This window comes from Muntiacus reevesi, chromosome 3 (assembly GCF_963930625.1).
Source record: "Muntiacus reevesi chromosome 3, mMunRee1.1, whole genome shotgun sequence".
In the NCBI taxonomy this organism is placed as follows: domain Eukaryota; kingdom Metazoa; phylum Chordata; class Mammalia; order Artiodactyla; family Cervidae; genus Muntiacus; species Muntiacus reevesi.
In genome coordinates this window covers 97883782-97910368 of record NC_089251.1, presented here as the reverse complement: position 1 = coordinate 97910368, position 26587 = coordinate 97883782, and the positions used below count along the sequence as shown (strand labels likewise).

The window sequence follows — 26587 nt, the reverse complement described above, 5'->3', positions numbered from 1 at the left end:
AATTGAGTGCAGAGGCCTTATAAGGAAGGTCCAGGCAGGAAACAGAATCTCATTCAGTCACTTCAAGTGAAGCAACATTAGTGAAGGAACTGTTTGCAGAGGGGGAGGCAGGTCAAGGCAGCCAAAAGGGGATTTCACCCCAGCACTGGCAAAGCAGGAAGTTGTCAGCACCTCTGGACTTCAGCAGTGGAGGGAAATAATGGTACTGGAACCTGCAAGAGTGCAGTCCACTAGTCGGTGGGGGATGGGGGGATGGGAGGGGTATCTGTAGAGAGACAAAAGACAGGGAGGGAAGTTGGAACCAATGCCCCAGCCCTTCTCTCCCTGCTGCCCTCTGACCTCCCACCTCCCATTGGCTCAGCCTATCAGAAAGTAAGTCAATAAGAGAAATAGAGTCATGTTGTCCTTGGAGGGGTCAGCCTTCTGGAACATGGGGGCAAGGCAGGACAGAGAATGGACATAGGGGCAGATGGGTGGACCAGAGCAAGCAGAACAGAGATTCTTTTGAAAAGTTTTCTTAAAGGCGCCCAGCATTTCTATTTATACCATCACCTCATTTGAGATATTTCTGTACAACCTCAGCAGTCAGCTGGTGGTGGTCCACACTCCAGGCAATGGCACAGTAGTGGCTCTGGTATGTGCATCTCTGGAGTACCTGCCTGTGGAAGTACAGACCTCAGAGCTGCAGTAATTTTCAGGTTTAAATACTTAAAACCTTTTCAAGTTTTCCTCTCTTTGATTCTTCCCTAAAAGAGCAACGAGGGAATATTCCCCAAGAAGATGTTACAAGTGTGCTTTTCAAGCTACAGAAGTAATTTGATTCAGCATCTAATGCATATTTATTAGGTTCCTTTGCTACTACCCTGGTGGCTCAGATGGTAAAGAATCTGCTTGCAATGCAGGAGACCTGCATTCGATCCCTGGGTCAGGAAGATCCCCTGGAGAAGGGAATGGCAACCTACTCCAGTGTTCTTGCCTGGAGAATTCCATGGACAGAGAAGCCTGGGAGGCTGCAGTCCATGGGGTGGCAAAGAGTCAGACACTACTGAGAGACTTACACACTTTTGCTACTACCAAAAAAAAAAAAGAAAAGAAACACCTGAAAAAAATTCACCTTTCCACAAAAGCCCTTTGAGTTGCTATGGATTGAGATTTGATTGGAGACTTTACTACCAGAGTGGTTAAGTCTCCCTAGTCCAGTGCTGTTGTGTGCGGGACTGAAGGCCATTCAGGGCTTCATCCTATCATTGTTTCCTATGCTTCGTAAGCAGCTGCTTACACAGCTCAAGGAACCACACCAGGATGGGGATAAGGCCAAGCCGCCCCTAGAGAGGGGATTAGAAACTGCACAGAAATTTGCAGACATGTATTGCTCATGTGTTTTCTAATATTATGAAATTCTCTGAGGGGGAGGAGAACAAAGCTCCGTGAAAGCACTTGCCTCCCCTGCTTTGGATTTGAAAGTACAACTAAGTGCCAGAGTACAGGCTGCAGTCCTGAACTGGCAGCCTGGCAGGCGACAGGCCTTGGGACAGAAAGAGTCAGTCATGACGTAACTTCTGAAATGGGACAATAATTCTCTTCATGTTCTCCTGGTCGCAGCTTCCCTCTTAAGCCTTGGGCTCACGGATGGACTCCTCAGTGTCCCCAGGAGTCCAGCACCGACCTACTGTGCTTGAGAAATCTTGCAAGGAGACTTAGCTTCCTCTTAAAATGGAGGGAGCTGGGACAGGAAGTTCCACTTAGAGCTTCACTTCTTTGGCTTTACAGTTTGACTCCTGCTAAAATGCAAATTTCCTAGAAAGGAAAACACTCCAACTCTTTTCAACATTCTACCATGAGTAGAAGAAATGAAGAAGGAAATGGCAGCCCACTCCCGTATTCTTGCCTGGGAAATCCTATGGACAGAGGAGCCTGGTGGGCTACAGTCCATGGGTTTGCAAAGAATCTGACACAACTTAGTGACTAAACACCAACAACAGCCACCATGGGTCGGCCACTCCCATTCTGCTGCCTCAAAGGACTGGGCAGGAGTTTGCCACCCCTGGTTTACATCTTCCTGTAAGGTCTTTTTCTCATTTTCTCTCCAGAACCCATTTCTAAAAGAAATGCAGATCCTGGCTACTCTTGTGGTGGAGCAAACCCCTCTACATATAAATGAGAGGAGAGAGAGAGAGAGTAGGTCAGAAAATGCTTCAGGCTGACCTTGTTCTCACTAGGTTTCAAAAGAGTGTCCAAATGTTCTGGTCTCATAATTAGGTACTGTATGGAGAGGAAAGGTCAGAACATCCCTGGCCCTACGTGTAGTATCTTGATCACAGCAGTCAGACTTTACTTGGCTTTAAGGACAAAATATGGCCAGAGAAGCATGTTGGACCTGCTGCTAGTACTGTTTGGGGGTTGTTTGCAGCAGAGTTCAATGATTTGAGGCAGGAAAAAATACAGTGATTTTACAACAAGATTTTGAGCCAAAGACTAGTTCTAGTTACACCATAGAAGTATGTTCTGTACCTGATATGAAAACATGCTGTTTGTTAAGTGGAAAATTCTAAAGCATCAAACATTTAGTGACCTCCACCCCACCAATGCAAACCTGAGAACATGACCTTGAAACTAAATAATGAAACAAAAGGAGGGTATTGAATCTTGGATCCTGTATCTATTGATGCATCACTTGATAATTGAATCTGGCAAAAGAGTGAACTGGAGTCTCTGATTTTTGGAAACAAGGCAGAATCAAAGTACTCAGAGAACAGCATCCTTAACTGCCAGCATCACTGCCCATCTGACTTCCTCACTAAAACTGGCCTACAGATAGGTTGGCTTATTTATTTAGTGCTGGCATTTCTCATTCTCTCATTCTCCATCCCCTGTGACTCTCGTCCTCCATAGATTTCTTTTTCAAGCCCAACAGCAGCTTGTATTGTGCATATGATTAGTTGACTTCTGGCAGAAAGGAGCAGGTCAGGGAACATCCTCTAGTGTGGGCTGTGTCTCTAAAGTCTTTGGTGAGTCTTTAGTAGCCCAGTGGCTAAGACTGCATGCTCCCAATGCAGGGGACCTGGGTTTGGCCCCTGGTCAGGGAACTAGATCACACAAAGAGCAACTAAAGATCCCATGTGCTGCAACTAAGACTCAGTGCAGCCAAATATGTACTTTTTAAAAAATATGAAGTCTTTGGCAAGATTCAAAAAATAGCAGGATGTCATCTCTCTAGAAAGGTGCCGTCGGCATTGTGGCTGAAGGGATGAGGTATCTAGCTGCCCTGACTGGTGTCCTTCCATCCTGAGAGACCAGTGCTCTATTTCTGTGAATGAATCTATATATTAAAGCTGGCTCTCATAGGTCTGTGTTGCCAAGGCTTCTCTGCTCTATCTGTGATGTAGCTGAGTTGCCTATGCCAGGGATATGGGAGAATCACCGAGTGTGCAGTGAGAGATTCCTCCCATATAGCTCCATGCTATAGAAACAGCCAGGAGCGAGTTCTTGCCAATAGTAGTAACAGTTGGAAACAAGAGCAGAGTGAATGTGAGTGTACAAAGCCCTGTAGTAGTAATGGTCCTTTCAGGTGTACTCAAGGTGTAGGAATGATGTGAAGGAGGGATGATACTTTTTGGCTGTTTAGAAAGGCAGGGTTTGTTTTCTTTTTTTTTTGGCAGTGCCTCACAGCATGTGGGATCTTAGTTCCCTGACCAGGGATTGAACCCAAGCCCCCTGCTTTGAAAGGGTGGAGTCTTAATCACTGGACCACCAAGGAAGTCACAGAAAGGCAGTTGTTTAGGTAGCATTTTCAGTGTGTTAAAAATGAACACCAGCAGCCCTCTGCATCACTTCCATTCATTGCTATTACCCTTGCAGGGAAGGTCTTCACAGAGTGAAGACCTTTTTCTGTATTAGATGCATTGGGAAGTGAATGACAACTATAGGAGGGTAAAAAAGAGCTCTCTGATGATTTCAAGCAAATGACTTCACAGATTTGTACCTGTGGAACTGTAGAGAGCAATCATATTTGTTACCTTCTGGCTAAGAGAAGCTCTCTGGTTGAGAGAATCAATATTTGGAATCTAGAGATTAAAAGAGGCTAGGTAAATAAATTATGTGATTATTCTTATTTCGGATTTTGAAAAGGAGTTTTAGATGAATCTAAGCATAGGTTCTAATAAACCACTGGTCTGTTATACTGATGACATCTAAAGGAGAAAAATGGCTTTCTAGAATCAATGTGGAAATCTTTTGTAAATGATAGGTTGTTATTGGTTTGGAGCTGATAAGACTGTCTCATGCCTCAGGGACTAACAGGTCTCCCTGGCTGATTGGTCTTTGATATGAACACTGATGGTGTGAAGCAGTGTGGCTTTGGAAATTAAATTTATGTAAAGGCGAGGTATTTATATGACATCTGATTTAATTTGGCATATTCTGAATTTTTAAGATTCTGAATTCTATCAATAACAAGAATATACTGTACATGGAATCTTCCATCAAGGAACTGACTGTAGGAAACTGTGGTGTGGGCATCCCTTTGGGGTAATTATGATGGAAAACTCTGCTACTCGTGTCACAGTTCTGACCATGACGTTTCCCTTATGTTGTAAAAACAAGCCAGGGTATCATGCCTGTGTTCCTGCCCTTGTACGCATGTGACCTGACAGTTTCTCCAGTACTGCAGAAAGTCTACTAAGGCTAAGACTCTCCTGGACATTAGAGGACATTAGAGATCATTTATGTTGTCCTCTTATCTTGCACATGCAGAAACTGAAGCCCAGAAATGTTAATATGCTGCCCAAGCTCACACCTGGATAGCACTTGGTCCCATTTCTCCTGTCCCCTGGTCCAGTCCCATCTCTTTGAGACCATTTCAGACTGGCAGTAGGTCATTATGATTGCCCATGGAAAGGAGTGCCTAGATGTCTCCTCTGGTTGAAAGCCCAGGAACAGTCAGATGATATTCACCATCTACCAATAATGTTGGGCCATCCTCTTTGATATACTGACTGCATTCCTAAAAGCAGAAATTCCATGAGAATGGAGGGTCCCAAGCAAAATCCAGCTAGGTGGGAACATCAAAAGGGTGTTGGTCATCTTTCATTTTTGTCTGTGGCCACATAAGCTAAAAGCTGTGTGAGTCTGAAGACTTGAACGCATCCCATAGCCCTGGGCCAGGAAGATCCTCTGGAGAAGGGGAAGGCAACCCACTCCAGTAATCTTGCCTGGAGAATCCCATAGACAGAGGAGCCTGGTAGGCCATGGTCCATAGCATTGCAAAGAATTGGACACGACTGAAGCAATTTGGCACTCACACTACGGTTACGGCTGCTAATTTAAAGTCGTTATCTGATTATTCCAACGCCTGAGTCATCTCAATTCTGTGGTCTATTGATTGCCTTTTACCTTGAGAATTGATCATGTTTGCTTGCTTTTTTGTGTGTTGCATTTTGGATAGTATAATGCATGTATATTAAATATTGTGTTTTAAGACTCTAGGTCCTATTTAAATGCTCTGGAAAAGGTTGACTTTTTTTTGTTTCATTTTAACAAAACTTGATTAGATTAGACTGAAAATTCTGCCTCATTTTCTATGTGCAGTGATTCCCTATATCTGTTCAAGTTTAAAAGCCTGTTCCCCACCAGAGAGTCCTCCAGAGTGAGTATATAGTATGTGCATGTTCTATAATTCTTCAGTGATGTAATTCTCATCAGAGAATAACAAACTGTCTTGTTTCTGTGATTTTCACTGTCTGCATTGACTTTTTCTATCAACTATCAATGTTTTATTTATTTATTTTTTAGCAACAGAAAATTCAAGGAACTCCAACAAAGAAAAACAAATCAAAAAAATTGGATCCACTCAAAGGCCAGAAGGTTATTGCAAGATGTGATGAAAATGGTTTTTATTTTCCAGGTAGGTAGATATTTTATTTTGTAAAATTCCTTTGTTAAGTAATACGATATCAGGGACCAGAAGTTCTCAAACTGTGCTTCCCTATCACACTGACACTTCATGAGTTATACTAAGGTATTCCATTTCTAAAATGAAAGGATGATGTTTCTACTCATACTTGTGGAGAAGTAATCACCAGAAAAACTTATATTAATCTTTCATTTGTTTAGTAAACAAGTTTTTTACTACATATTTACTATATTCCATGTATGTAATATTCCTAAAGTACTGGTCTAACATAGTAAGCAAACAGAAGAAAATTCTTGTCTTTATGGAGAAAAAGAAAGAAAGACATGGGGACCCAAGCTCTGATGGAACAAGGGTGTTTTATTCAACATAGTGTGGGTATATATACTGTCTTACAAGGTAGCTTTTTTCAGCAAAGATAAAGATCAAAAGTCCAGACTTACAAATTATCAAGGAAACATAAGACAATCCATATCAAAGAGAGAGGATTGTAAATAATCATTTTTACCGTATAGTCCATAAAAAGGAAGAGGGTCGTAAATAGTTACTTTTCACCATATGGAAAAACTAATGAAGGAAATGCGTGCATTCCTCAGCCCTGGGAGTGGTTTGCCACTCCTCTTAATTCCTAAATATTCAGGAATTAATAAGGAACTGAGGATTCATGACAGATCCAAAATAGCACACAGGAAGCCTCCTGTTAAACGCTTCCTGACAGTCGATGAAGAGCTTATGGGTGAGGTGACATATTAATCAGGACTTTCAAAAGGAGCAATAAGGGACTTTCCTGGTAGTCCATCAGTTAAGACTGCAGGCTTCCACTGTAGGGGGCATAGATTTGAACCCTGGTCAGGAAGCTAAGATCCCACATAGCGTGTGGCGCAGCCAAAAAAATTAAAAAATAAAATTTAAAAATAAATTAATTAAAAGGGGCCATGAGATTATCTGGGGGAGAGAGTTCTAGCAAGGGAAGAGCAGGGCTTCAGTAGAAGCCCTGAGAATGGAATGCTTATGACAGCCTCTTCCTTAGAGGAAGAGTCCAATGTGCCTGGGACCTGATGAATTATAGGTGCACCATGAGACACTAACATTGTCAGAAAAGCAGTTGGAGATCTAGAATCTGGAGAGGAAATCTGTTCAGAGATAGAGATTTTTGACACGTCGGAACAAAAGTACTCACTGAAATCATGTAAAATCCTATGGGGAAAGAGAGCTTAAAGAACCTGGAAGAAGAGGTGCCCATCAAAAAGATTATACCTTGAAGTATAGCCAATCTTACTGTCAATCACCAGTTTGAAAAAATTATTTATTAAACTTAATTAAATCTGCTTTTTAAGTGGGAAAAATACTTAAATAGGAATTTGGGTTTCCAGCAAACATATGTGTAGAACTAACAACTAGGATATTGTATTTGATTTTTTTTTACCCCTTCCAAAAAAGAAGGCCAAATAGAATTTTGAGGAGCACAGGCATGATCTTCATTGGTGACTCCTTTCTGATAATCTTTGTTCAAAGCCTCATAAATGTTTCTAGAGGAAAACAGCTAAGCCGAAGGCAGCTTCAGAGCAATTGGACCAAAGCATCCTTTGCATAAGGCCAGGTCTGTGCAGGAGCAAAACTGGCTCAGTCTTGCTGCCACCCTTGGGAATTTGGCTACCTCTGTTCCAAAGAATCGATGCTTTCAAATTGTGGTGCTGGAGAAGACTCTTGAAAGTCTCTTGGACTGCAAGGAGATCAAACCAGTCAATCCTAAAGGAAATCAGTCCTGAATATTTATTGGAAGGATTGATGCTGAAGCTGAAGCTCCAATACTCTGGCCAGCTGATACAAAGAGCTGACTCATTGGAAAAGACCCTGATGCTGGGAAAGATTGAGGGCAGGAGGAAAAGGGGGTGGCAGTGGACTAGATGGTTGGATAGTATCACCGACTCAATGAACATGAGTTTAAGCAAACTCCGGGAGGTAGTGAAGAATAGGGAAGCCTGTCGTGCTGCAGTCCACGGGGTCACAAATAGTCAGACACGACTGAGTGACTGAACAGCAACAGCCTCTGCCCCAGGGATGAGTGTGGATTAGCTAGTGGAGGGCAGACTGTGTTGTGCAGAACAGAAGTGGCAAGCTGATAGCCTGGTTCATCCTGATGCTGAAAATCAGGAAGGTGGACACATCTCAGAGCTTTATTTTAATCATTATTTGTAGGAACTGTGTCATATTTCTTGTTGTTCAGTAAAAAGCAGTATTTTATCTCAGGAAATCCTTAATGATGAAAAGTGTGGGTTGCAAGATTTCTGCACTATGCCATCAGAACAAATTACAACAGAAAAAAAAAAAAAAAAAAGACTGGGAGTGGGAAACAGAATACTTTCCCAGGTGTAATGATTTAGGACCAGAAAAATCCTAATTTTTGTTTTTGAAATCTGTTTCTTGCCTCTACCAGTCAGGTGACTGACATCACTGAAGTATTCTAAACTTGTTTCCTTCTCTCTCCAAATGGGATTTAAAACAGTGAAAACCCCCATAAGATCATGATGTTGATTAAATTTGATAATGTGCAGCATTTTGAAATTGGAAAGTGTTAATTACCTGTAGAGTTTGTCTATTACTGCCTCTTGGGAGATATAAATAACTCACCTGGGGTCCTCACTTGGGGGTATAGAACACTGCTGGAAGTTTAAAAACTTTAACAGTAGTTTTAAAAGTTTAAGAACAATTCAAAAACGCAAAACCAGCACAGTGAGCTACAGAGGAAACCTCTGAGACTAAAGGAAGAAGAGACTATGATGACTAGATGTATAGGCTGGAAGTCAGTGGAGGTGGGGCAAGTGGAAGGCACGTTTCCAGTTGAGCAGAACAGATGCCTTTTCCAGGAAATGGAATCCCAGCCCAGTTGTGAATATCAGAAGGTTCTTATAGCCAGAGGTAAAAAAATCTGCACTCCAACCTGAGAAATTCCTGCTTGGAATGAAGATTGAAAACCACCGCTGCTTTCTTTCGCTAAACTAACTGACGCATGCTGTCTACTTAGACTGTTTCTTCATTCCTCTGACCTTTGGGCATGGGCAGTGTTTTCACTGAGGGTCTCAACTGGGGGGCACCCCCTTCTCCTCCCACCTGGGTATAGGAGAATCCCCTAACCGAGGTAGGGAAGCTGACTCATACCCAGGAAGATGGGGATCCCTGAGCCTCCAGCAGGAGGACGACAGAAAGCCATGGAGGTGGTTCTGGTCCAACCTCCAGAGCCAGAGCCCCAAATGGCCCTGAGAGATACCTTCTCACCTCTCTGAGGCTGAGGGCAGAAGGAAACTGCAGCGTAAGGGCAGCCCAGAATAGGAAGCCAATCTTGAATCAGGACCTGGAAATGGCAGCGACTCCTTAATGAGGTGGAGAAGAAGTTAGTGCAGAGGCCGAGCCATAACCAGACAGGCCAGCAGCTCTGGGTCCTCCATCCTGATTGACAGCCAGCCAGGTGTCAGCACCATGAGGCTGGCTCCACAGTTAATTGGGAAGAAACTGCACTGATTTCTGGAGGTGAACAAAAACCCACGAATGCAGAGACTGAAACAGAAAAGAACTGGTAGAAGCTTAACAAATGTCTAGGTCAAATGATCTAGATCAGGGGCAGGAAGGCTTTTTATGTAAAGAAGCAGCTAATACATGGTGTAGACTCCACGGCCATGCAGCTGCACAGCTGCTCAACTCAGGCAGACACCTGAAAAACTTACCCCAGTTTTAAGACTGGATTCTACACAGTCCCAAAGGCTAAGAGTTTGAGGAAGGTCATACTGACCAACAAGGGCATCTGGGCAGCTTGGAGCCTCACCCCTGCTCTGGTGGCAGTGGTTGGTGGTTGTGGCAGGGGCACACATATGCTGGGGATGTAAGATTCTTCTCACCTCACAGTGGCTCTTTGTTTTCATAGTAGGAATTCTTTATAAAAAGTAGCGTTTGTTTTCCTAATGAAAAAGGTAGAGTCAGTTTATGGTAGAAAATGTGTGAATAGTGTGTAACTAGTACTTCAGAAACCAAACCAAACATTTTAGCCCAATAAGAAAATAGATAAGGTAAAGCTGGTTTTCTTGTGTGTGGTGGGGAGGGGAGGGCAGTTGTTTTGTTTTTAAGCTTTCCCTTTCTTTGACCTTTTAAAACAAGAAACAGGGGGAACTTCCCTGGCGATCCAGTGGTTAAGACTCAGCACCTCCACTGCAGGGGACACGGGTTGGATGCCTGGTGGAGGAACTAAGATCCCGTAAGCTTTGCAGTGTGGCCAAAATAAAAGGATTAGATTCTTTATAAATAAATAACTGATACAAGATGCGTGGACTCAAGATGAAAGCCAGCAGCTGTTTCTTTGCCACCTGGAAGGACCTGAGACTTCACTAAGGCTGGCATGTGAGCTGGAGTGGGGAAGCCAGGGCAGGTCGTTGGAGCCCAGTGTGGGGACGAGCACATTTCTGTCTCAGGAGAAGGGGGTCCAAGTGAAGCTGTTACTGCTGGGGAAGTGTCCCTGTCAAAAACCTCTCCCTAATATTGATAATCCCTTTGCAATGGGAAAATTAATTTCACCTAGGATAAATAACAACATACATGAACCTTAACACTGATATATTCTTTTCCTGTTATAATAATCTCCCCATATAACTAAAAGACAAGAAAACTTACTTTTTTTTCCTTCATTTTTTGATTATACATTTTAGGGAAGCCGTGGGGTGTGTAATATCAGATGAGAAGCTGAGGATGGGAATTTATATTGCCTTTCACTTTCTCAATTTAACAATAATGATTTTCTGTCTCCAAGTATATTATAGAAGGAAATATAGCTAAAATAAATAAGATGGTAGGAAGCATTCAGGGAGAGAGTATTTCTAGGATCAGTGTTCCTATCAGGATGGTTTCTGGGAATACTGGTTGAACAGGTTCCCACGTGTTCTCTCAGCTTCCCAGCTCAGCTCCAGACCAGAGCACGGCACTGCTGTCTGAGCTAGTTAACCCTAGCAGGCATCACAGAACCCAGTTATGTGGTAGAGAAATCAAGGGGCTCGCTGATTTCAGCAGGCAAAGTGTTATAACTTAGCAAATCCAAAAGCATGGGGCAAGCCTAAGGGAACAGGCATTGTCTTTATATTTCATTTCAATAAATTGATTTCTTATAGGAGTTGTGAAGAGGTGTGTGAGCCCCACCCATGCACTCGTGGGCTTCAGGTATGGAGACACCAAGGTTGTGCCCATCTCGTTCATCACGCCGGTGGGTGGCGCCATGCCCTGCCCACTGCTCCAGGTACCTGCTCCAGCCAGCTGTTCCCAGGCCCCTTTCCACCATTCCTAGAGTTCTGGACAGCAGTGGCCGGTGTTCCTCTGACCTCTTGCCTAGCAATTTCTTTGCTCTTGACCCTCATCTGCCAACGCCTTGTTTAAATAGCTCAGTCCTGCTTGCATTGCCCCTGAGGCCTTTGTTGCTCTACAGACAATAGATGGGTGGTGGGAAGGGAGTTGCTATAACTGCTAGAGCTCTGAAAGCTTTCATTGCAGGACATTAGACTAAAACAGATTGAGTAACAAGAACAGAGGTAGCACTTGCCTTGACTCCGTAATCAGTTGATGCCAGACCTTGATGCCATAGTGCAGTTGCCCCTCAGTGTTAATCCCAGGGGGGAGCCGGGCTGCTGTGTTCTCATCTGCTTGTAAGTTCTTCAGAGCCATGCTGTGTCTGCCCATTCTCCTGGGTTGGCCTTGTTCCAGCACCAAGGCCAGAGGAGAAGGCCTCTGCAGAGTTCCACTGCTGCTGTTTCTTGAATAGTATGAGCCTGGAGGAAAAGCAGTGAGGGGCACTCAGAGGGCTCATGTGGGTTGTCTGTCCCCGCATCTCCTGGGCAGACCCAAAGGCATATCAGGACACTTTCCCCCAACCACAAATCCCCTCCATCTGACTGATGCCCAAAACTCTGTGTCCCTTCACCAGAGTTTGTTTCTCCTGGAAGTTATCTCTCTGTGACTTTTCCCCACAGATTCCAGGTGTGAGATTCAGAGCCACATTAAACAACACGCTCCTTTCCTCTGTCCCTGATAGCCCTTCAAACTCATTCTTGTGTCAAAGAATCCTGGTTCCTTCAACGAGTCATTGGAGGAGTTGGTTTCCAGACCCCTCGCCACCTTGCTGGCTGTCCCTGAGACCCTTGGCAGGTGAAGCCCTGCTGAATGCAGCTTCCACAAACTGATCACAAAATTCCAGCCAGGGCCCTATGAACCCAGAAAATGCTGGAACTAGTAACTCTTTCCAACTAAGGGAAAAAATATGTGTTTGAATCCTAGCATCAGCTAGCATATTGGGATGTTTCCAAACAAGCTTATTTACTGTTGTTTCTAAGATCCATAAGCTGAATATTTGCTCTGAAAGATGTTCTCATCTACAGGTTGGAGATTATGTGTTTGCCAAAATTGTGATCCCCAAAGGATTTGACTTCTATGTCCCTGCCATTGTTATTGCACTTCCAAATCAAGATATGGCTGAAGATAAATTCTACACAGTTTTAAAGTGTAACAACCGGAGAGTAAGTAGATTTTCATTTAGAAAAGCACTTTTTCTTCAGGCAGAAAGTAGTTTCCTCGACCCCCGCCTTTCTTGTGTGCAGTGCCTGGCTCTTTCCTGCCCTAGCTGTATCTATTTCCCCTGCACCTCCAGCTCCTGTGGTTAGAGTTCCGTCCACTGGGCAACTCGAAGTCTGCCCTTGCTGAGGTCACAGTGCTCTTGTAACTCCCCCATCAGATGGTCTCTGGGGCTCTCATTCCACATTTGGGGACTGTGGAGACTTGCTCCAGTTCTAGCTTCATCAAGAGCCTCCCCAGTTTCTTACAGCCCCATTCTCTCACCCTACTGCTCCTCCCTATGTATTTTTCCTAAAAGTTTTAGAAAAAATATCAGTTTACAAATTTGATGAGGTCCCTTGCCTCCCTGATGTGCCGCCTGCCCCTGCTCCATCCCTATACACACACACACTTCTCTTAAACCTCAAGGAAAAGCCCAGCCCAACCTCAGCCTGACCCCCCTGCCCTGTGAGTTTGACTCCCAGCCATATCGAAGGCTCACTGCTTCCTGAACACAGTGGACTTTCTCAAGCCTCTAGGTTTTTAACCCTTCCTGGATTACCCTCTACATCTTCTTCCATATAAACTCCTGTCCCCTGAAGACTCTGCCCTGTTTCTGCTGAGGCCCCCAGGTCCCCTTGCACACTCTTCTACCTTCCTCTCACACCAGATCCCTCTCCAATCTCCCAACTCCTTAAAGGCAGGGCCTGGGTCCTATCCATCTTTGCACCCCTGGTACCACTGCTGCTAATGAGCACATTCTTAACATGGTTTTGTAAAGCACTTGCATAAGTGATGTTTCTAGTGGAAATACTGTTGTTTTGATGGCCCATGTAATACACCTGGAAAATGTATTGGCAAACAAGTATAATCGTGCTGACTGTATTCAGCACTTTCTATGTGGCATGGGTACAAACCCAAGTGCTTCACACATAGTGAACAATCGGATGCTGAGAACATAGTGAGGTGCATACTCATACTCCCATTTTTATATAAGAAGCCAGAAGTGGAGAAGTGAAGTCACACCCAGGGAGTCTGGTTTCATGGCCTGCTCTCTAAATACCTGTGCCCAATTAAACAGAATTAAAATATCTTGTCAGTTCTGGACTGTAACTGAGGTGTGTCCATCAGGGAAAGGGTCATGGTGAGTGGATTTTAGGATGAAGGAATGAAACTTGGGATGGATGAGTGAAGGCCATCAGAGCCTGTGTCCCTGGAGTGCTGCATCCAATCTGAAAGATCAAGAGGGGGAGAGGGCGCCTTCTCATCAATCCAGGAAAACTCCTGAGGGATGATGGACTCTTCTGGGGCTGTTTGGATGATAGTGAAGAAGGCTAGAAGTGGGTGGGAAGCATCTCTGCCAGGTGGCCCCACTCTGGGGACTTCTACCAGGCAAGAGAGGAGAAAGCAGATATAGGGTCATTGGAAGAGATACCCCTGAATGAACTCCAGGTGACCCAGAGTCCCTGAGGAAGAGCCTCAGAGCCCAGGAAGGACCTCAGAAATTATCCACAGGAGAGCAGGGCCATAGAGACTAGATAGTGTGGTCTGGAAGATAGACGCCAAGGGCACTTCTGATAGGAATTCTGGGAGACCCAGCGTCTGACAGTGGGACATTGAGCATCAGGTGGTGGTGATAATTTATAAGTCCAGAAAGGAGATGGACAAGGCTGAAGTTAAGATGGAAAGGAAGATAGTTATATGAAATAGTGTGTGTTTGTGCATGCACACACACATCTTAGGGGGGTAAACTTGGCAAATGATCCAGAATGTGGAAAAATGACAGAAAGGATTCAATGATGACTTTTATTCAGTATAAAATCACCAAGTTAGACTCTGCATTCAAACCACTCTCTTAAGTGTCACCAGAATAGGAAAATGGCTGGTAGCTATTACAATGGGCTGTACTAGAAAAATAAAATCACATCTGAATTGTGGACATTTCTGATTTAAATTGAATGAACTCTTTTTGTATTTTTACAGGAATTTTGCCCTCGAAGTGCACTCATTAAGATCAGCCAAAACAAATATGCTCTCTCTTGCTCTCATATTAAGTCACCCCCAATTCAGGAGGATTCAAAAGTGTAAGTGGACCCAACTTCTTACTTTCTGAATTTGATTTATGTCTTTGCACTTTTCATCTGCTTCTGAGTTGAGATCTATGATCTCTAAATGCTTGGGGAGAAAAGCAAAAGTGAGGATTTCCTGCTAAAATGCAGGCCTAGGATGATGGTTCCTTCCACACCACACTGTTTATCTGCTGGTTGTTTGCCTATCTGGTTCTAATCTCAAATTCAACATTATGTATTTCACTGACCTTTCAGAAAAGCATTCAATCCTTTCGTGAATCTGAAGGAATTATTTTCCTTTTATTGGTAAGGATTCAAGGTCTTCTAAGATGAAATCTTACTAGAAAGCACAGGTTAGATTAAGTTGCACTTGGGACCAGTCACCCGTTGCCTCTCCTCATGGGGAGTGAGAGTAGGGTGCAGGTCCTGGCTTACCTGTGCCCTGGTGAGTGTGGGGGTATGGTAGTTTCCTGGGGCAACAGTGGGTGAACACATTTTTATCTGAGGCAGCAGGATCACTAAAAGCTGGAAAGGCGGATTAAAGCAAAATCAGTAAGAAAAGGCTGAGACCTCGAGAGTAGGCAAGAACCCAAGTCCCTGGAACCAACAAGGAGCATCAAAGTTGGAGTCAGAGCCATGACCTTGGAGGTGACCTTGAGCACAGGTTGGGCCATCTTTGGGTGCCAACCTTCCCTGTCCCCGTGGCCTCACCTGGGCTTCATAGACAGAAACCACCAGGCGTTCTCTCACTGTGCTGCTTTCCCCAGCTCTGGGCTTGTGGAAGCCTGGATCCCTCCCTCTGACGTCAGAGTCCCTCCTTGTCCTACGCTGATCTGCCCAGCATGTCTGTTGCAGGAAGAGGGACCTCTTCCAGAACCCAAGAGTGGGCTCTTGTCTAACACTTGGGAAGTGAATTGTTCGAGGAGACACATGTGCTGACAAAGCAAGAGGCTTTATCGGGAAGGGCACCTGGATGGAGAGCAGGAGGGCATGGGAACCCAGGAGGACTGCTCTGCCATGTGGCTCCCAGTCTCGGTTTTACGGTGATGGGATTCGTTTCCAGGTTGTCTCTGGCCAGTCATTCTGATTCAGGGTCCTTCCTGGTGCTTCACACATCACTCAGCCAAGATGGATTCCAGCCAATAGGATTCTGGGAGATTGGCAGGACATGTGGACTGGAGTCTCCTCTCTCCTTTTGACCTTCCCTGAATTCTTCCAGTTGGTGGTAAGCTTGTTAGTTCCACATTCCTTACCAGGACCTCCTGCTTGAGATAACTCATTCCAGTGGTTACTATGGTGCCTGACCAGGGCAGGCAGTCTCAGTCAGTAGTTCCCCTAAGAGATCTGTACCCCCACTGTCTGGCATCCTTGCTCAGTCAGCTACCCTGGACTCCATCCACCACCCAGATCTGAAACCACACAACTCAGACTGGAACTTGAACCCACTGTCTTTTAACTGAGACCACACTCTTGGTCTCAGGACTTAATGAAGCTCAAGATCTTGATGTCTCATTGCAGAAAGAATTCAGTGAGAGACAAAGTGATAGGTAAGAAGTGGATTTATTTAAAGACAGACATATTCTATAAACAACTTGCAAATATTTCTCAGCACTGCTGCACATGTGCTACATTAGGTCAGGAGGCTTCCTCCTGCCGTGCTGTCCAGCCATCTCCCCTGAGGGCTGGGCAGAAGAATCTTCCTCACAGGCAAATCTGCTCTTGTCCCTCCCCCACTAAAGCTCCCTCCTCCCTGAAATGCCTCCTCTTAACCTAGCTTAGCTTCTTCTTGACCTGAACGACACCTACCTACCTGGTCTAACTTTTCCCCTAGCTACTCCCCAACTATCCTCCCAAAAGCCCTCTACACACTAACCATACTAAATTTATAAACTTCTAGGTTTTTCCCATTCTGTGCTTTTTCAAAGCCCTGTGCCTCTGCATAGGCTAAGTATTCCCTCCCTGGAATGCTACTCTTGCCCTTGGCCGCCTGGGGAATTCCAACATCAAAGGCAAGCATCCTGTGTGATGTTCTGGGACTCCAGTCCTCTGTGATGAGGTGATCTCACTGCCTCCTGTAAACATTTTCATTATGACACTGTTCCCTTGTGTTGGACCATGTACTTTCATGGTCATCACTCTTACTGGACATGAGTCTTTGAAAGCAGGGGTTTTCTATCCACTTCTATATCCTGGTTGCCAGGGTCCAGCCTGCAAGATGTACCCAAGGACAATTTGAAGAATGAACAAATACTAGGGGATGCCCAGCAAGACTCCTTTAGGGGCGTGTAGTTCCACAGAAAAGCTTTTATTTGGTATGATTGTTGAAAATAGATGTTATGATCCTTTTTCTAGATGAATATTTCATTTTTAAATGATAGAACTGTTTTTTGTTCATCTCAAAATCCTCCTCAAACAATTTGATTTCCAAATTATAGTACCTAATAAAGGAATGGGCTTCCTGGTGGCTCAGATGGTAAAGCATCTAAGATCCCCTGGAGAAGGAAATGGTAACCCACTCCAGTATTCTTGCCTGGAAAATCCCATGGACAGAGGAGCCTGGTAGGCTATAGCCCATGGCATCGCAAAGAGTCGAACACGACTGAGCGACTTTACATACTTACTTAATAAAGGAATATGGATACGCGGGTCTAGGTGTTGACCATCTTCATTAAACTCAAGATTAACAATCACTATTTTAGAATTAAAATTCAATCCTTTATGTTGAGAAAAGCCTTTCATTATTTTCTACCTTAGTACTGCCCCAGGCCTTATTTAAAACTCTCTACTGCTAGTGACCTACCCCAGCTTCTGGGTCTTTACACAGCAGAAGCATTCATTGACCCTCTTGTCCCCCTTTGTAATTTCCACTGTTCTGTTGCTCTGGCTGCCTCTCTGCTAGCAAGAGACAGCTTTTAATTCTCCTAAGCAGAGGTCACATCCAGCCTGCTAAGTTCAGAGCTTAATCTGTCTCTGTTTCCGTAATTGGAGCTGGCAGGTGTGAGCACACAGAATAAAGGCGTAGGTCTGATTGTTGTATCTACACTGGAATTTCCTTCTGGTAGGTCCTTTCTCATTAGAAGCTCTTTCTTACCTGTTCTTGGGTTTTTTTTTTTCCTAAGATATCTTTACTTTGTATGATTATCATACATTTGGAGCAGATGGTTCTTTTTTTAAAAAAAACTTTTTATTTTGTATCTGTTATAGCCAATTACAATGTTGTGATAGTTTCAGGTGAATAGCAAAGGGACTCAGCCATACATATACATGTATCTATTCTCATCCTCAAACTTCCCTCTGCCATATAACATTGAACAGAGTTCCCTGTGCTATACAGTAGGTCCTTGTTGACTATCCATTTTAAATACAGCAATGTGTACATGTCCATCCGAAATCCCTAACTATCCCTTCTTTGAATCCTTCCCCCGCCCCTGGCAACCATGATTTCATTCTCTGTCTTTCTCACTCACTTTCTAAATGGACCACCTCCCTTTGGTTGTTCTTTAGCAGATCTTCACACCATTGCACTAAATGAGACCATTAAAAAAAAATTATGGTGCTTTCTTCAATGGACTAATTAAAGAAATGAATTGTAGGTTACAACTCCAACAGGACATCACTTGACTAAATTTTGTTTTGAAATATCGAATCCACTATAAACAACCATTTGGGGTTGGTGAGACCAGGGGTACATGGCCCCAAACAGCTATGGACCTGAGTGCCAGATATCCAACTTTTCACCCTCTGCCCCTCCTTTTATTCTTCCTTCTTGGGGTCTTCAGTTGGGGCTAACAGAGTATTTTCAGCAAACCCCTCTTCTGGTTCCTCACGAGGGTGTCACATAGTGAAAGGCAGGAAGAACAGTATTTGGAAGGTGAAGAGTTCAACATTGATTGAATATGGCTACAGCTGATACAAATTTTTCATTTTCAGTTCAAAATTTGACACTGAAATGATTCTTTTTTTTTTTCCAATTATTTTTATTAGTTGGAGGCTAATTACTTTGCAACATTGCAGTGGGTTTTGTCATACATTGACATGAATCAGCCATGGAGTTACATGTATTCCCCATCCCGATCCCCCCTCCCTGAAATGATTCTTAAAACCTCATAATAAGTTTGGTTTGCAAAATATGTTGCCAAGTTCGCTAAATTCCAAATAACTAGTCCTTAAAGGAGATAGTTTTAGTATCACCATGTTTGTGAGGCTGTTCCAATTTCCTCTTTCCTTTGCAACCCAATGACTGTGTTCTCTGATGGCGCTTCTGAAAGAGGTGTGTCTGGTGGAGGGAAATGATCACTCTTGCCATGCCTTACCTTCAGGAAAGTTCCTGAGCTTTTTCTATATTTCACAGCATCAGAGATCTCTATTCTTTGCAAGAATATCCCCTAACCTGTCTAAGGCTTTCCCCATTTAGAGAACACACATGTAATTTTTTCTAACTCCCCAAAGCAAGTGTACCGGAAGGAATGTTCCCCGCTTTTTGGCATCCTCCCTTCTCGCCAGCAGGAGATTCACATCCTGGGTCTCCCTACCTCCCCAGGGATCCTGTTCACATCAGAAGCCTGGGTTTTCTCGCTCCTTCCAGGAAAGTGTGCCTGGTGGGCTTAATGCTCGGACTTCCGGTTTCCTCCAGCGAAAGGACGTGCCCCTACTGGTGTTATTCAACCACCCACAGCTGGGGATCACATGCTCCTCTGGGCAGGGCAGCTCTGGCAGCTGAATCCATGCTCCTGACGCCATGTAACTGGTTGGAAAACCCTCCCAACAGAACTGGAATCCATCTTCCCTTCCTTTACTGAAATTTAAAAAATTTATTTATGACTGCGCTGGGACTTCACTGCCGTGCTCAGGTTTTCTCTGGCTGCGGTGTGCAGTCTTACTGTGGAGGCCCCTCCTGCCGCAGAGCACAGTTCTAGAGCTCAGGCTCTGTAGTTGTGGTGCACGAGCTTAGTTGCCACGCGGCATGTGGGATCTTCCCATGTCTCCTTCATTGGCAGGCAGATTCTCATCCACTGTGCCACCAGGGGACTCCTTCCCTTTCTTCTTGACAGAGCACAACTTGGGCAGATTGCCTTCAAGCCTCCTCTTTAAGAAAATTTACTGTAGAGGAAGTCTGATTTCTTGAAAAAAATTTAGCAACATTCTAAATGTGATCTCAGGAAAGCCAGAGTAAACTATTTATTGTCTCTGTGCTGAGGGAAAATCATTGGGCATCTGAAGTATGGTGCTGGTCATGAGATCCTGGAGGCAAGAGTGTTCTTCCCTTGATGCGTGATTATAACCATTTGGACTTCGGGATAAGAGTTCTGGAGGGGGGACCCTCCTCCAAGGGTTCAGATGTGGTTTGTCTGGGTCTGTGGCCAGCTCTTAATTCCTATTACACAAAATACTAGCCTCTCGTTATCATTCTTTGAGCAGTTTAGTAATTTTCCATCAAGCTGTTTGAATTAAGACTGTGCCCCCACAGGCGATGATAATTCCCATGTTGTTGAACACTCCTCCCTTTATCCATGTAGCCTGGCCTCACATTGCGGACTCTGACATTACCCGAGATAAATCACTTCCCACCATCTCACCCGGTCACCACTGACTATTTTTCCCTTAAAAGGAGCTTGCCTCATGCTCACTTCGGCAGCACATATACTAAAATTGGAACAATACAGAGAAGATTAGCATGGCCCCTGTGCAAGGATGACACGCATATTCATGAAGCGTTCCATTTTTTTTTTGGACTCTGTGGGAGAAGGCAAGGGTGGGATGTTTTGAGAGAGCAGCATTGAAACATGTATATTATCTAGGGTGAAACAGATCACCAGCCCAGATTGGAGGCATGAGACAAGTGCTTGGGCCTGGTGTACTGGGAAGACCCAGAGGGATCAGGTAGAGAGGGAGGTGGGGGATCAGGATGGGGAATACATGTAAATCCATGGCTGATTCATGTCAATGTATGACAAAAACCACTACAATATTGTAAAATAATTAGCCTCCAACTAATAAAAATAAATGGAAAAAAAAAAAAAAAAGGAGCTTACCTCTGAAATCATTAAGTCTCTGTATGTCATTAGCAGCCTCAGTCCATCCTGGTCAGATCAGGAGCCTCATTTCCAAGGCCTAAAAGATAAGCAGTTCAGCAGTAACCCTATGATTGAGTTCCCTGCCATATCCGGAGGGAAAAATGCCATTACCTGTCCTCAGAAGGCGTGTAGTTCTTGGAACCAGAACACAGAGTCATGGAGATCCATTACCCCTGAGGGCCAGGGGGAGCCATTTGGATGGAAACTGCCTTTTCTTTTTTTTTCAAATTATTTTTTTATTTCAGCTGTGCTGGGTCTTTGTTGCTGCAGGAGAGCTTTCTCCAGTTTCAGTGAGGAGGGGCTACTCTCCAGTTGCAGTGCTCAGGCTCCTCATTGCAGTAGCTTCTCTTATTACAGAGAACAGATTCTAGAGCACAGGCTCAGTAGTAGTGGTGTGAAGGCTTAGTTGCCCCGAGGCACATGAAATCTTCCCGGACCAGAGATCGAACCCAAGTCCTCCACATTGGCAGGCGGACTCTCACCACTGGACCACCAGGAAAACCCAGCAACTGCCTTTTCTTACCAGTTTCTCCACTTTCTGCCCCTTCTGTTATCAAAACCCCAGGGCCTCCTGATCCTCATCAAACACCTCTTCAGTGCCCACCCCAGAGGTCCCCCTGTTGTTCATTTACTAAGATGGTCTTACTGACAGAGACACACTTAGGGCAGAACAGAATTGAGGCCTCAGGGAACCGGCAAGAATATGGGCAAGCTGACAATGCCTGGTCAAGGATATGCATTGGGTTTTCAGCTAAGGAGAGTGTGGACAGGATGTTCAGAACTCTTCCAGGAAGTAGAACCAGCTTCTCTGAAGAGCCAGTGAAGACACAGTGGCTGGCTCCCCAGACACCCCCTATAGTGTTGGCCTGTTTGTTGTGTTACTGAATTTAACTCTATAGTGGAAGACAATAGGACACTAAATTTAACTCAGTTTTGGCTTAAGCTTCCCTGGTGGCTCAGACAGTAAAGAATCTGCCTGCAATGCAGATGTGGGTTCGATCCCTGGGTCAGGAAGATCCTCTGGAGAAAGAAATGGCACCCCACTTCAGTATTCTTGCCTGAAAAATCCCATGGACAGGGGAGCATAGCAGACTACAGTCCAAAAATGTCACAAAGAGTCAGACACGACTGAGTGACTGAATACATACAGGGCAAAAGAGAACCACCTCACAGGGTCCTTCTAGATGTGCTGGTGAAGAATGTCCCCTGACTGAAGTGAGGAGATGGCCGCCCTTCCCCTCCCCACAGAACAAAGTGAGGGTGCATGGGGGGAATGGATGAGAACTTTCACATCAGATTCATTTCACACCTACTCTGCTGGCCATCCCATGAGTGGACATTTCCTTGTGGAATATCTTGAACTTGGTCAACATCAGTCATTTTGGAGAGTATGATAAAGTGGCCCAGCAGCATCTGCTTCGTTTATCTAAAGGCTCTTCCTTGATCAAAACCCCAATCCATTTTTATTCTAGTCCTGACAACTTGTGTGTGTGTGTGTGTGTGTGTGTGTGTGTGTTAGTCACTCAGTCTTGTCTGACTCTTTGCGACCCCATAGACTGTAGCCCAACAGGTTCCTCTGTCCATGGAATTCTCCAGGCAAGAATACTAGAGTGGGTAGTCATTCCCTTTTCCAGGGAACCTTTCTGACTGAGGAATCGAACCCAGGTCTCCCACATTGCAATCTTTTATTGTTTTATTCCTATTCCAAAAGTAATGCATAGTCGATATAATTTAGGAATTAAAAACAAACAAACAAAAAGACCGTAAAAACCATCCTAGATCCTCATTTCAAGAGGAGTCACCATGTAAAGATATCTGATTGGGTCCCTGGGAATAAATTCCACTTATTGCCAGAAATAAGTGGAATTTCTGGGCTATATAATTCTATTTTTAGTATTTTGAGGAACTGCCACAATGTTTCCCACAGAAGCTGTACCATTCCCATCACAAGGATTCCAATCTGTCCACATCCTTGTCAACACTTGTCACTTCTTGGTTTTGTTTTTTCTTTTTTGGCAATAGCTATCCTAATGGGTATAAAGTGGTCAGGTCAAGTTTTTAATCTCTCTTGGAAATTACCTCCTGAGTCCTTGAACCAGTCTTTGCAAAGTATCACATGTGGTTTGAGATTCAGACCACTGAAGAGAGATTTGATTGATGGAATTTTCTACTTAAAAATAACTAAAAATCTTTTCTCACTCTACTGATTTTTTTCTTGACAATTTCTAAGAGGATCTGAAACAACCATGGGCAAAGTTACTCAGCGTGAAAGGTGGGTGATCAAGGTGGCAGATACTAATTATGGGAACAGAATAAGGTTGACTACCAGGCAGCTGGTGTCCTTACTTTGCCCTGAAGCTTCTGAAAAAGGCAAGTTCCTGAAATGGTGTACGCCATGATGGCATGGCTGGGATGGGATCATGGTGTTTCCAAGGTGCCTTTTTTGAAGGACAACACTTCAATATAAATAAACTGCCCAATATATTTTATTTTTTTATACCCTTTGGCCAACATCTCGCTGTTTCTCCCACCAACACCCCACCCCTTGCCCCCAGCCCCGGGCAACCACCATACTGTTACCCCTTTCTATGAGTTTGGCTCTTTTTAGATTCACATATGAGTGAGGTCATGTAGTACTTGTCTATCTCTGTCTGACATATTTCAATTAGCATAATGCCCTCTAGAGCCATCCGTGTTGTCACAAGTGGCAAATTGCCTTCTATCTTATGGCTAAATAATATCCCATACATATCACATTTTCTTTATCCATTCATCCACCGGTGGACACCTGGGTTGTTTCCGTATCTTGGTGATTGTAAATAATGCTGCAGTGAACATGGGGATGCAGGTATCTCTTCAAGATACTGATTTCATTTTCTTTGGCTGTGTGCCCAGAAGTAGAATTGCTAGATCAAAAATGTTGTTCTACTTTTAATTTTTTGAGGAACCTCCATGCTGTTTTCTATAGTGGCACTACCAGTTTACATTCCCAGCAGCAGTGTGAAGGGGTTACTTTTTCTCCACATTCTCACCCACACTTGTTATTTCTTAACTTGAACATCTCTGTAGACACAGCAGCCATCAAAACCAGAATAACCCTGATTTCTCTCTCTCTCTCTCTCTCCCCCCTCTCTCTAGGGAAGACATGGACACAAAGAACTCTACTCTCCTAGTGTGGCCAATCAAAGAAGTTAACACAGGGGATTTACAAGCTACAAGACAGGAGAACCCCAGAAGGAAGAAAAAGAAAGCCCGTAAGAGGCTACCTCTCCAGGAGGTGGTCTCCTCAGACTCAGATGATGCTTCCCGTGGCAACAGGTCCCGAGACTCCCACCCTAAGAGACACCCTAAGCCCAAGCTGGGAGGGGGATATCATGTCTCCCAGGAACATCCTGAAGCCTCTCTCAAGGATAGTGCCTGTGAGCTCACACCCCAGTTTCCGGGCCAGTTTAGACCCCAGCACAGCAAAAACTCAAACACCCTTAAGTAATGCTGACATCACTTCCCCAGAGAATGTCCTCAGACTGGGGTCTAGCAGTCAACCAGCCATGCCATCGCTGCCACACCCACACCTGGAAAACCCCGCCCTGCCCTCATCAAGCGACCCATAGCCGGGGTCTGAATAGCACCACTGAGAAACCTGAAAGCAGTCTAGTGCCATCCATGTTCACGAGGACCAGTGTTTCTTCAGGGCTGCTCTCAGCCACCCGACACTGTGGAACTAGCCCCTCTGCTGAGGTAAGGCCGCGCGCCATTCTATCCTCGCCTTCCCTGGCTTAACAAAGGTAGTCATCCTTGCCACCCTCTACCTGGAACTAGTTGAGCCTATTGATCTGACTTTTCTGGGGCATTCTTCATCCTACTATTTCCCCTGTCCTCAAAAACTGATAGAATACCATCTTCCATAGACACAGACACCCAGAAGTTTAATCTGACAGATTACCCTCATAGGATTTTCAAGTTTTTTGAAATCTGTAGTTCTAATCTTGAAATTCTGTAGTTCTAATCCAAGCTTGCAATCTCATTTTGCATTGATTATCTTATCATAATCAGAAATTTTATCATTAAATGGTAGGACTAAAATCAAGACCTAGTAACTTGTCTGAGAGCTGTAAAACTGAACATTACCTATTTTGTTGTTGTCTGAAAATTTTTATTGAACCCTCCCTAATTATTTTTGTCTGAAGTCTGTTGTAGGTACTTCTAATTGAGCGTGGAACCAGAATAAAGACTCTTACATTGGAAACATTTCAAAACTATTGGGCTGTTTGTTACTGCTTTCTTTGAACACATTTTGGCAATGACATACAAGAATATTCACTTCTATTCAATAACTGTTTAGTAAAATTAGCTTCATTAATTTTATTTTTTCCCCTCTCATTCTTAGTGTAGATGTTGGGAAAGGCAGTTCTCCTTGCAGCTTCCTGGAGATGAGTGATGAGAAGGTTGGTTTATTTCTTTTTCTTTTTTTTGGCTACACTGGGTCTCCACTGAAGCGCGGGCTTCTCTAGTCACAGCACACAGGCTGTCTAGTTGTGGCTTGAGAGCTTAGTTGCCCTGCAGCATTTGGGATCTTAGTTCCCCTACCAGGGATCAAACCTGCATCTCCTGCACTGGAAAGCAGTTTCTTAACCACTGGACCACCAGTGAAGTCTCAGCTTCATTAATTTTAAAAATAAAATAGTCTCCCAAATTCTCCTCTCCTAGTCAATAATAGCTCTGGGGCTATATAACAATAGGGTACAGATTATTAATAAGAAAAATATTGGATGCTTTCTCCAAATAGAAAAGATAGGGCAGTGTTGTGATGCTCTAAAATTCATAATCTAATTAAAAGTGATGCTTACATTCCTAAAAGCTGGGGGGGGTGGGTCACCAGGGTTATGGTGAAGAATTTCAAGGAGGAATCCGGTTTCAAAAATATGAAAGAAAAAGGGACATTGACTCAGCATCAAGTTAAAATGCATCAGTAACACATGGAGGAAGGAATTGAGGAGTGAGGAAATGATCTGGAACAAGGCTGGGGAGAGCATCCTATCACTGGGCATCCTGTCACCCAGAACCCCAGCAGGAGGATACTGGAGCAGTCAGCTGGGTTTGGTCTGCACAGCTGAGGACTGATGGGGTAGGAAGGAAGTCATTCACTTGGTCGTAGTGATTCTTTCATGCGTGTGTGCTTTCATGTAAGCCTGCATGTATCCATTCAATTATTCAGTAAACAGTTGAGTGCTGACTGTGTGCCAGGCTGCAGAGAGACCATTATACTATTCTGCCTCTCTCCAGATCCATGGGGATGCAAAGATGAACTATAGTACAAATATTCATAATAGTATTTTGATATTACATTACAGTGTATGATATGCTCAATGCCATTAAGTGATATATTCAACATGTTGTCCCTCAGTGATAATGCACAGTTCTTTGGGCTGGGAAAACTGCAATTATTGATGTATTTCTACTTCCAGCCAATGTGGAATAACAGAAATTAGATTTCTACCCATATCCACTTCCCCCACCTGAAACTACTAAACCACCTGATAAAATGTATGTTAACAGTTTCCAAAACATTGGACAGAAGCATTGATCTCTGGGAAACAAAGTGAGCCCTGTGAGTGCCTGATATACTGTCTAGAAACAGTTTCCAGGCTTCAGAAAAGGCAGGAGATGCATCACCAGCCATCCTTACATGTGCATCTGTATGCATTGCCTCAAGTAACTTGTGTATTTGATTTTCACTGAATAAATCTGCACTTCTAGCATATGACAGAAGAAATAATAAAAAAAGATTAGATCTGTTAAAAAATAATAACTATATATACAGATTTTATAGCTACACTTTATAATTAGCCTGGATTAAAAGCCAGGAGCAGAGGCATCAGGATGGAGTGATTGATAGCCACACAGAGCTATGTGGAATGAGTATAGGGTGACAAGCTCTTATCAGAAGAAGGGGAACA

General features: G+C 44.0%; 1 protein-coding gene and 1 non-coding gene across 3 annotated transcripts in view; both read left to right on the top strand.

The window, feature by feature from the left end:
- VWA3B (von Willebrand factor A domain containing 3B) overlaps positions 1 to 24779 on the top strand; it is a 180087-nt gene extending 155308 nt beyond the window's left edge. For both annotated transcript variants that reach the window (XM_065927450.1, XM_065927449.1), the window contains 5 exons: positions 5791 to 5902; positions 11059 to 11183; positions 12316 to 12453; positions 14471 to 14571; positions 23769 to 24779. In XM_065927450.1, the coding sequence (XP_065783522.1) occupies positions 5791 to 5902; positions 11059 to 11183; positions 12316 to 12453; positions 14471 to 14571; positions 23769 to 24120 (828 nt within the window). In that variant the 3' untranslated portion in view covers positions 24121 to 24779. The remainder of the gene's footprint in view (positions 1 to 5790; positions 5903 to 11058; positions 11184 to 12315; positions 12454 to 14470; positions 14572 to 23768) is intronic.
- On the top strand, positions 20176 to 20282 carry LOC136165638 (U6 spliceosomal RNA). Its single transcript, XR_010662643.1, has one exon. It is a non-coding gene; the product is annotated as a U6 spliceosomal RNA (small nuclear RNA).
- Positions 24780 to 26587: the final 1808 nt, after the last annotated feature.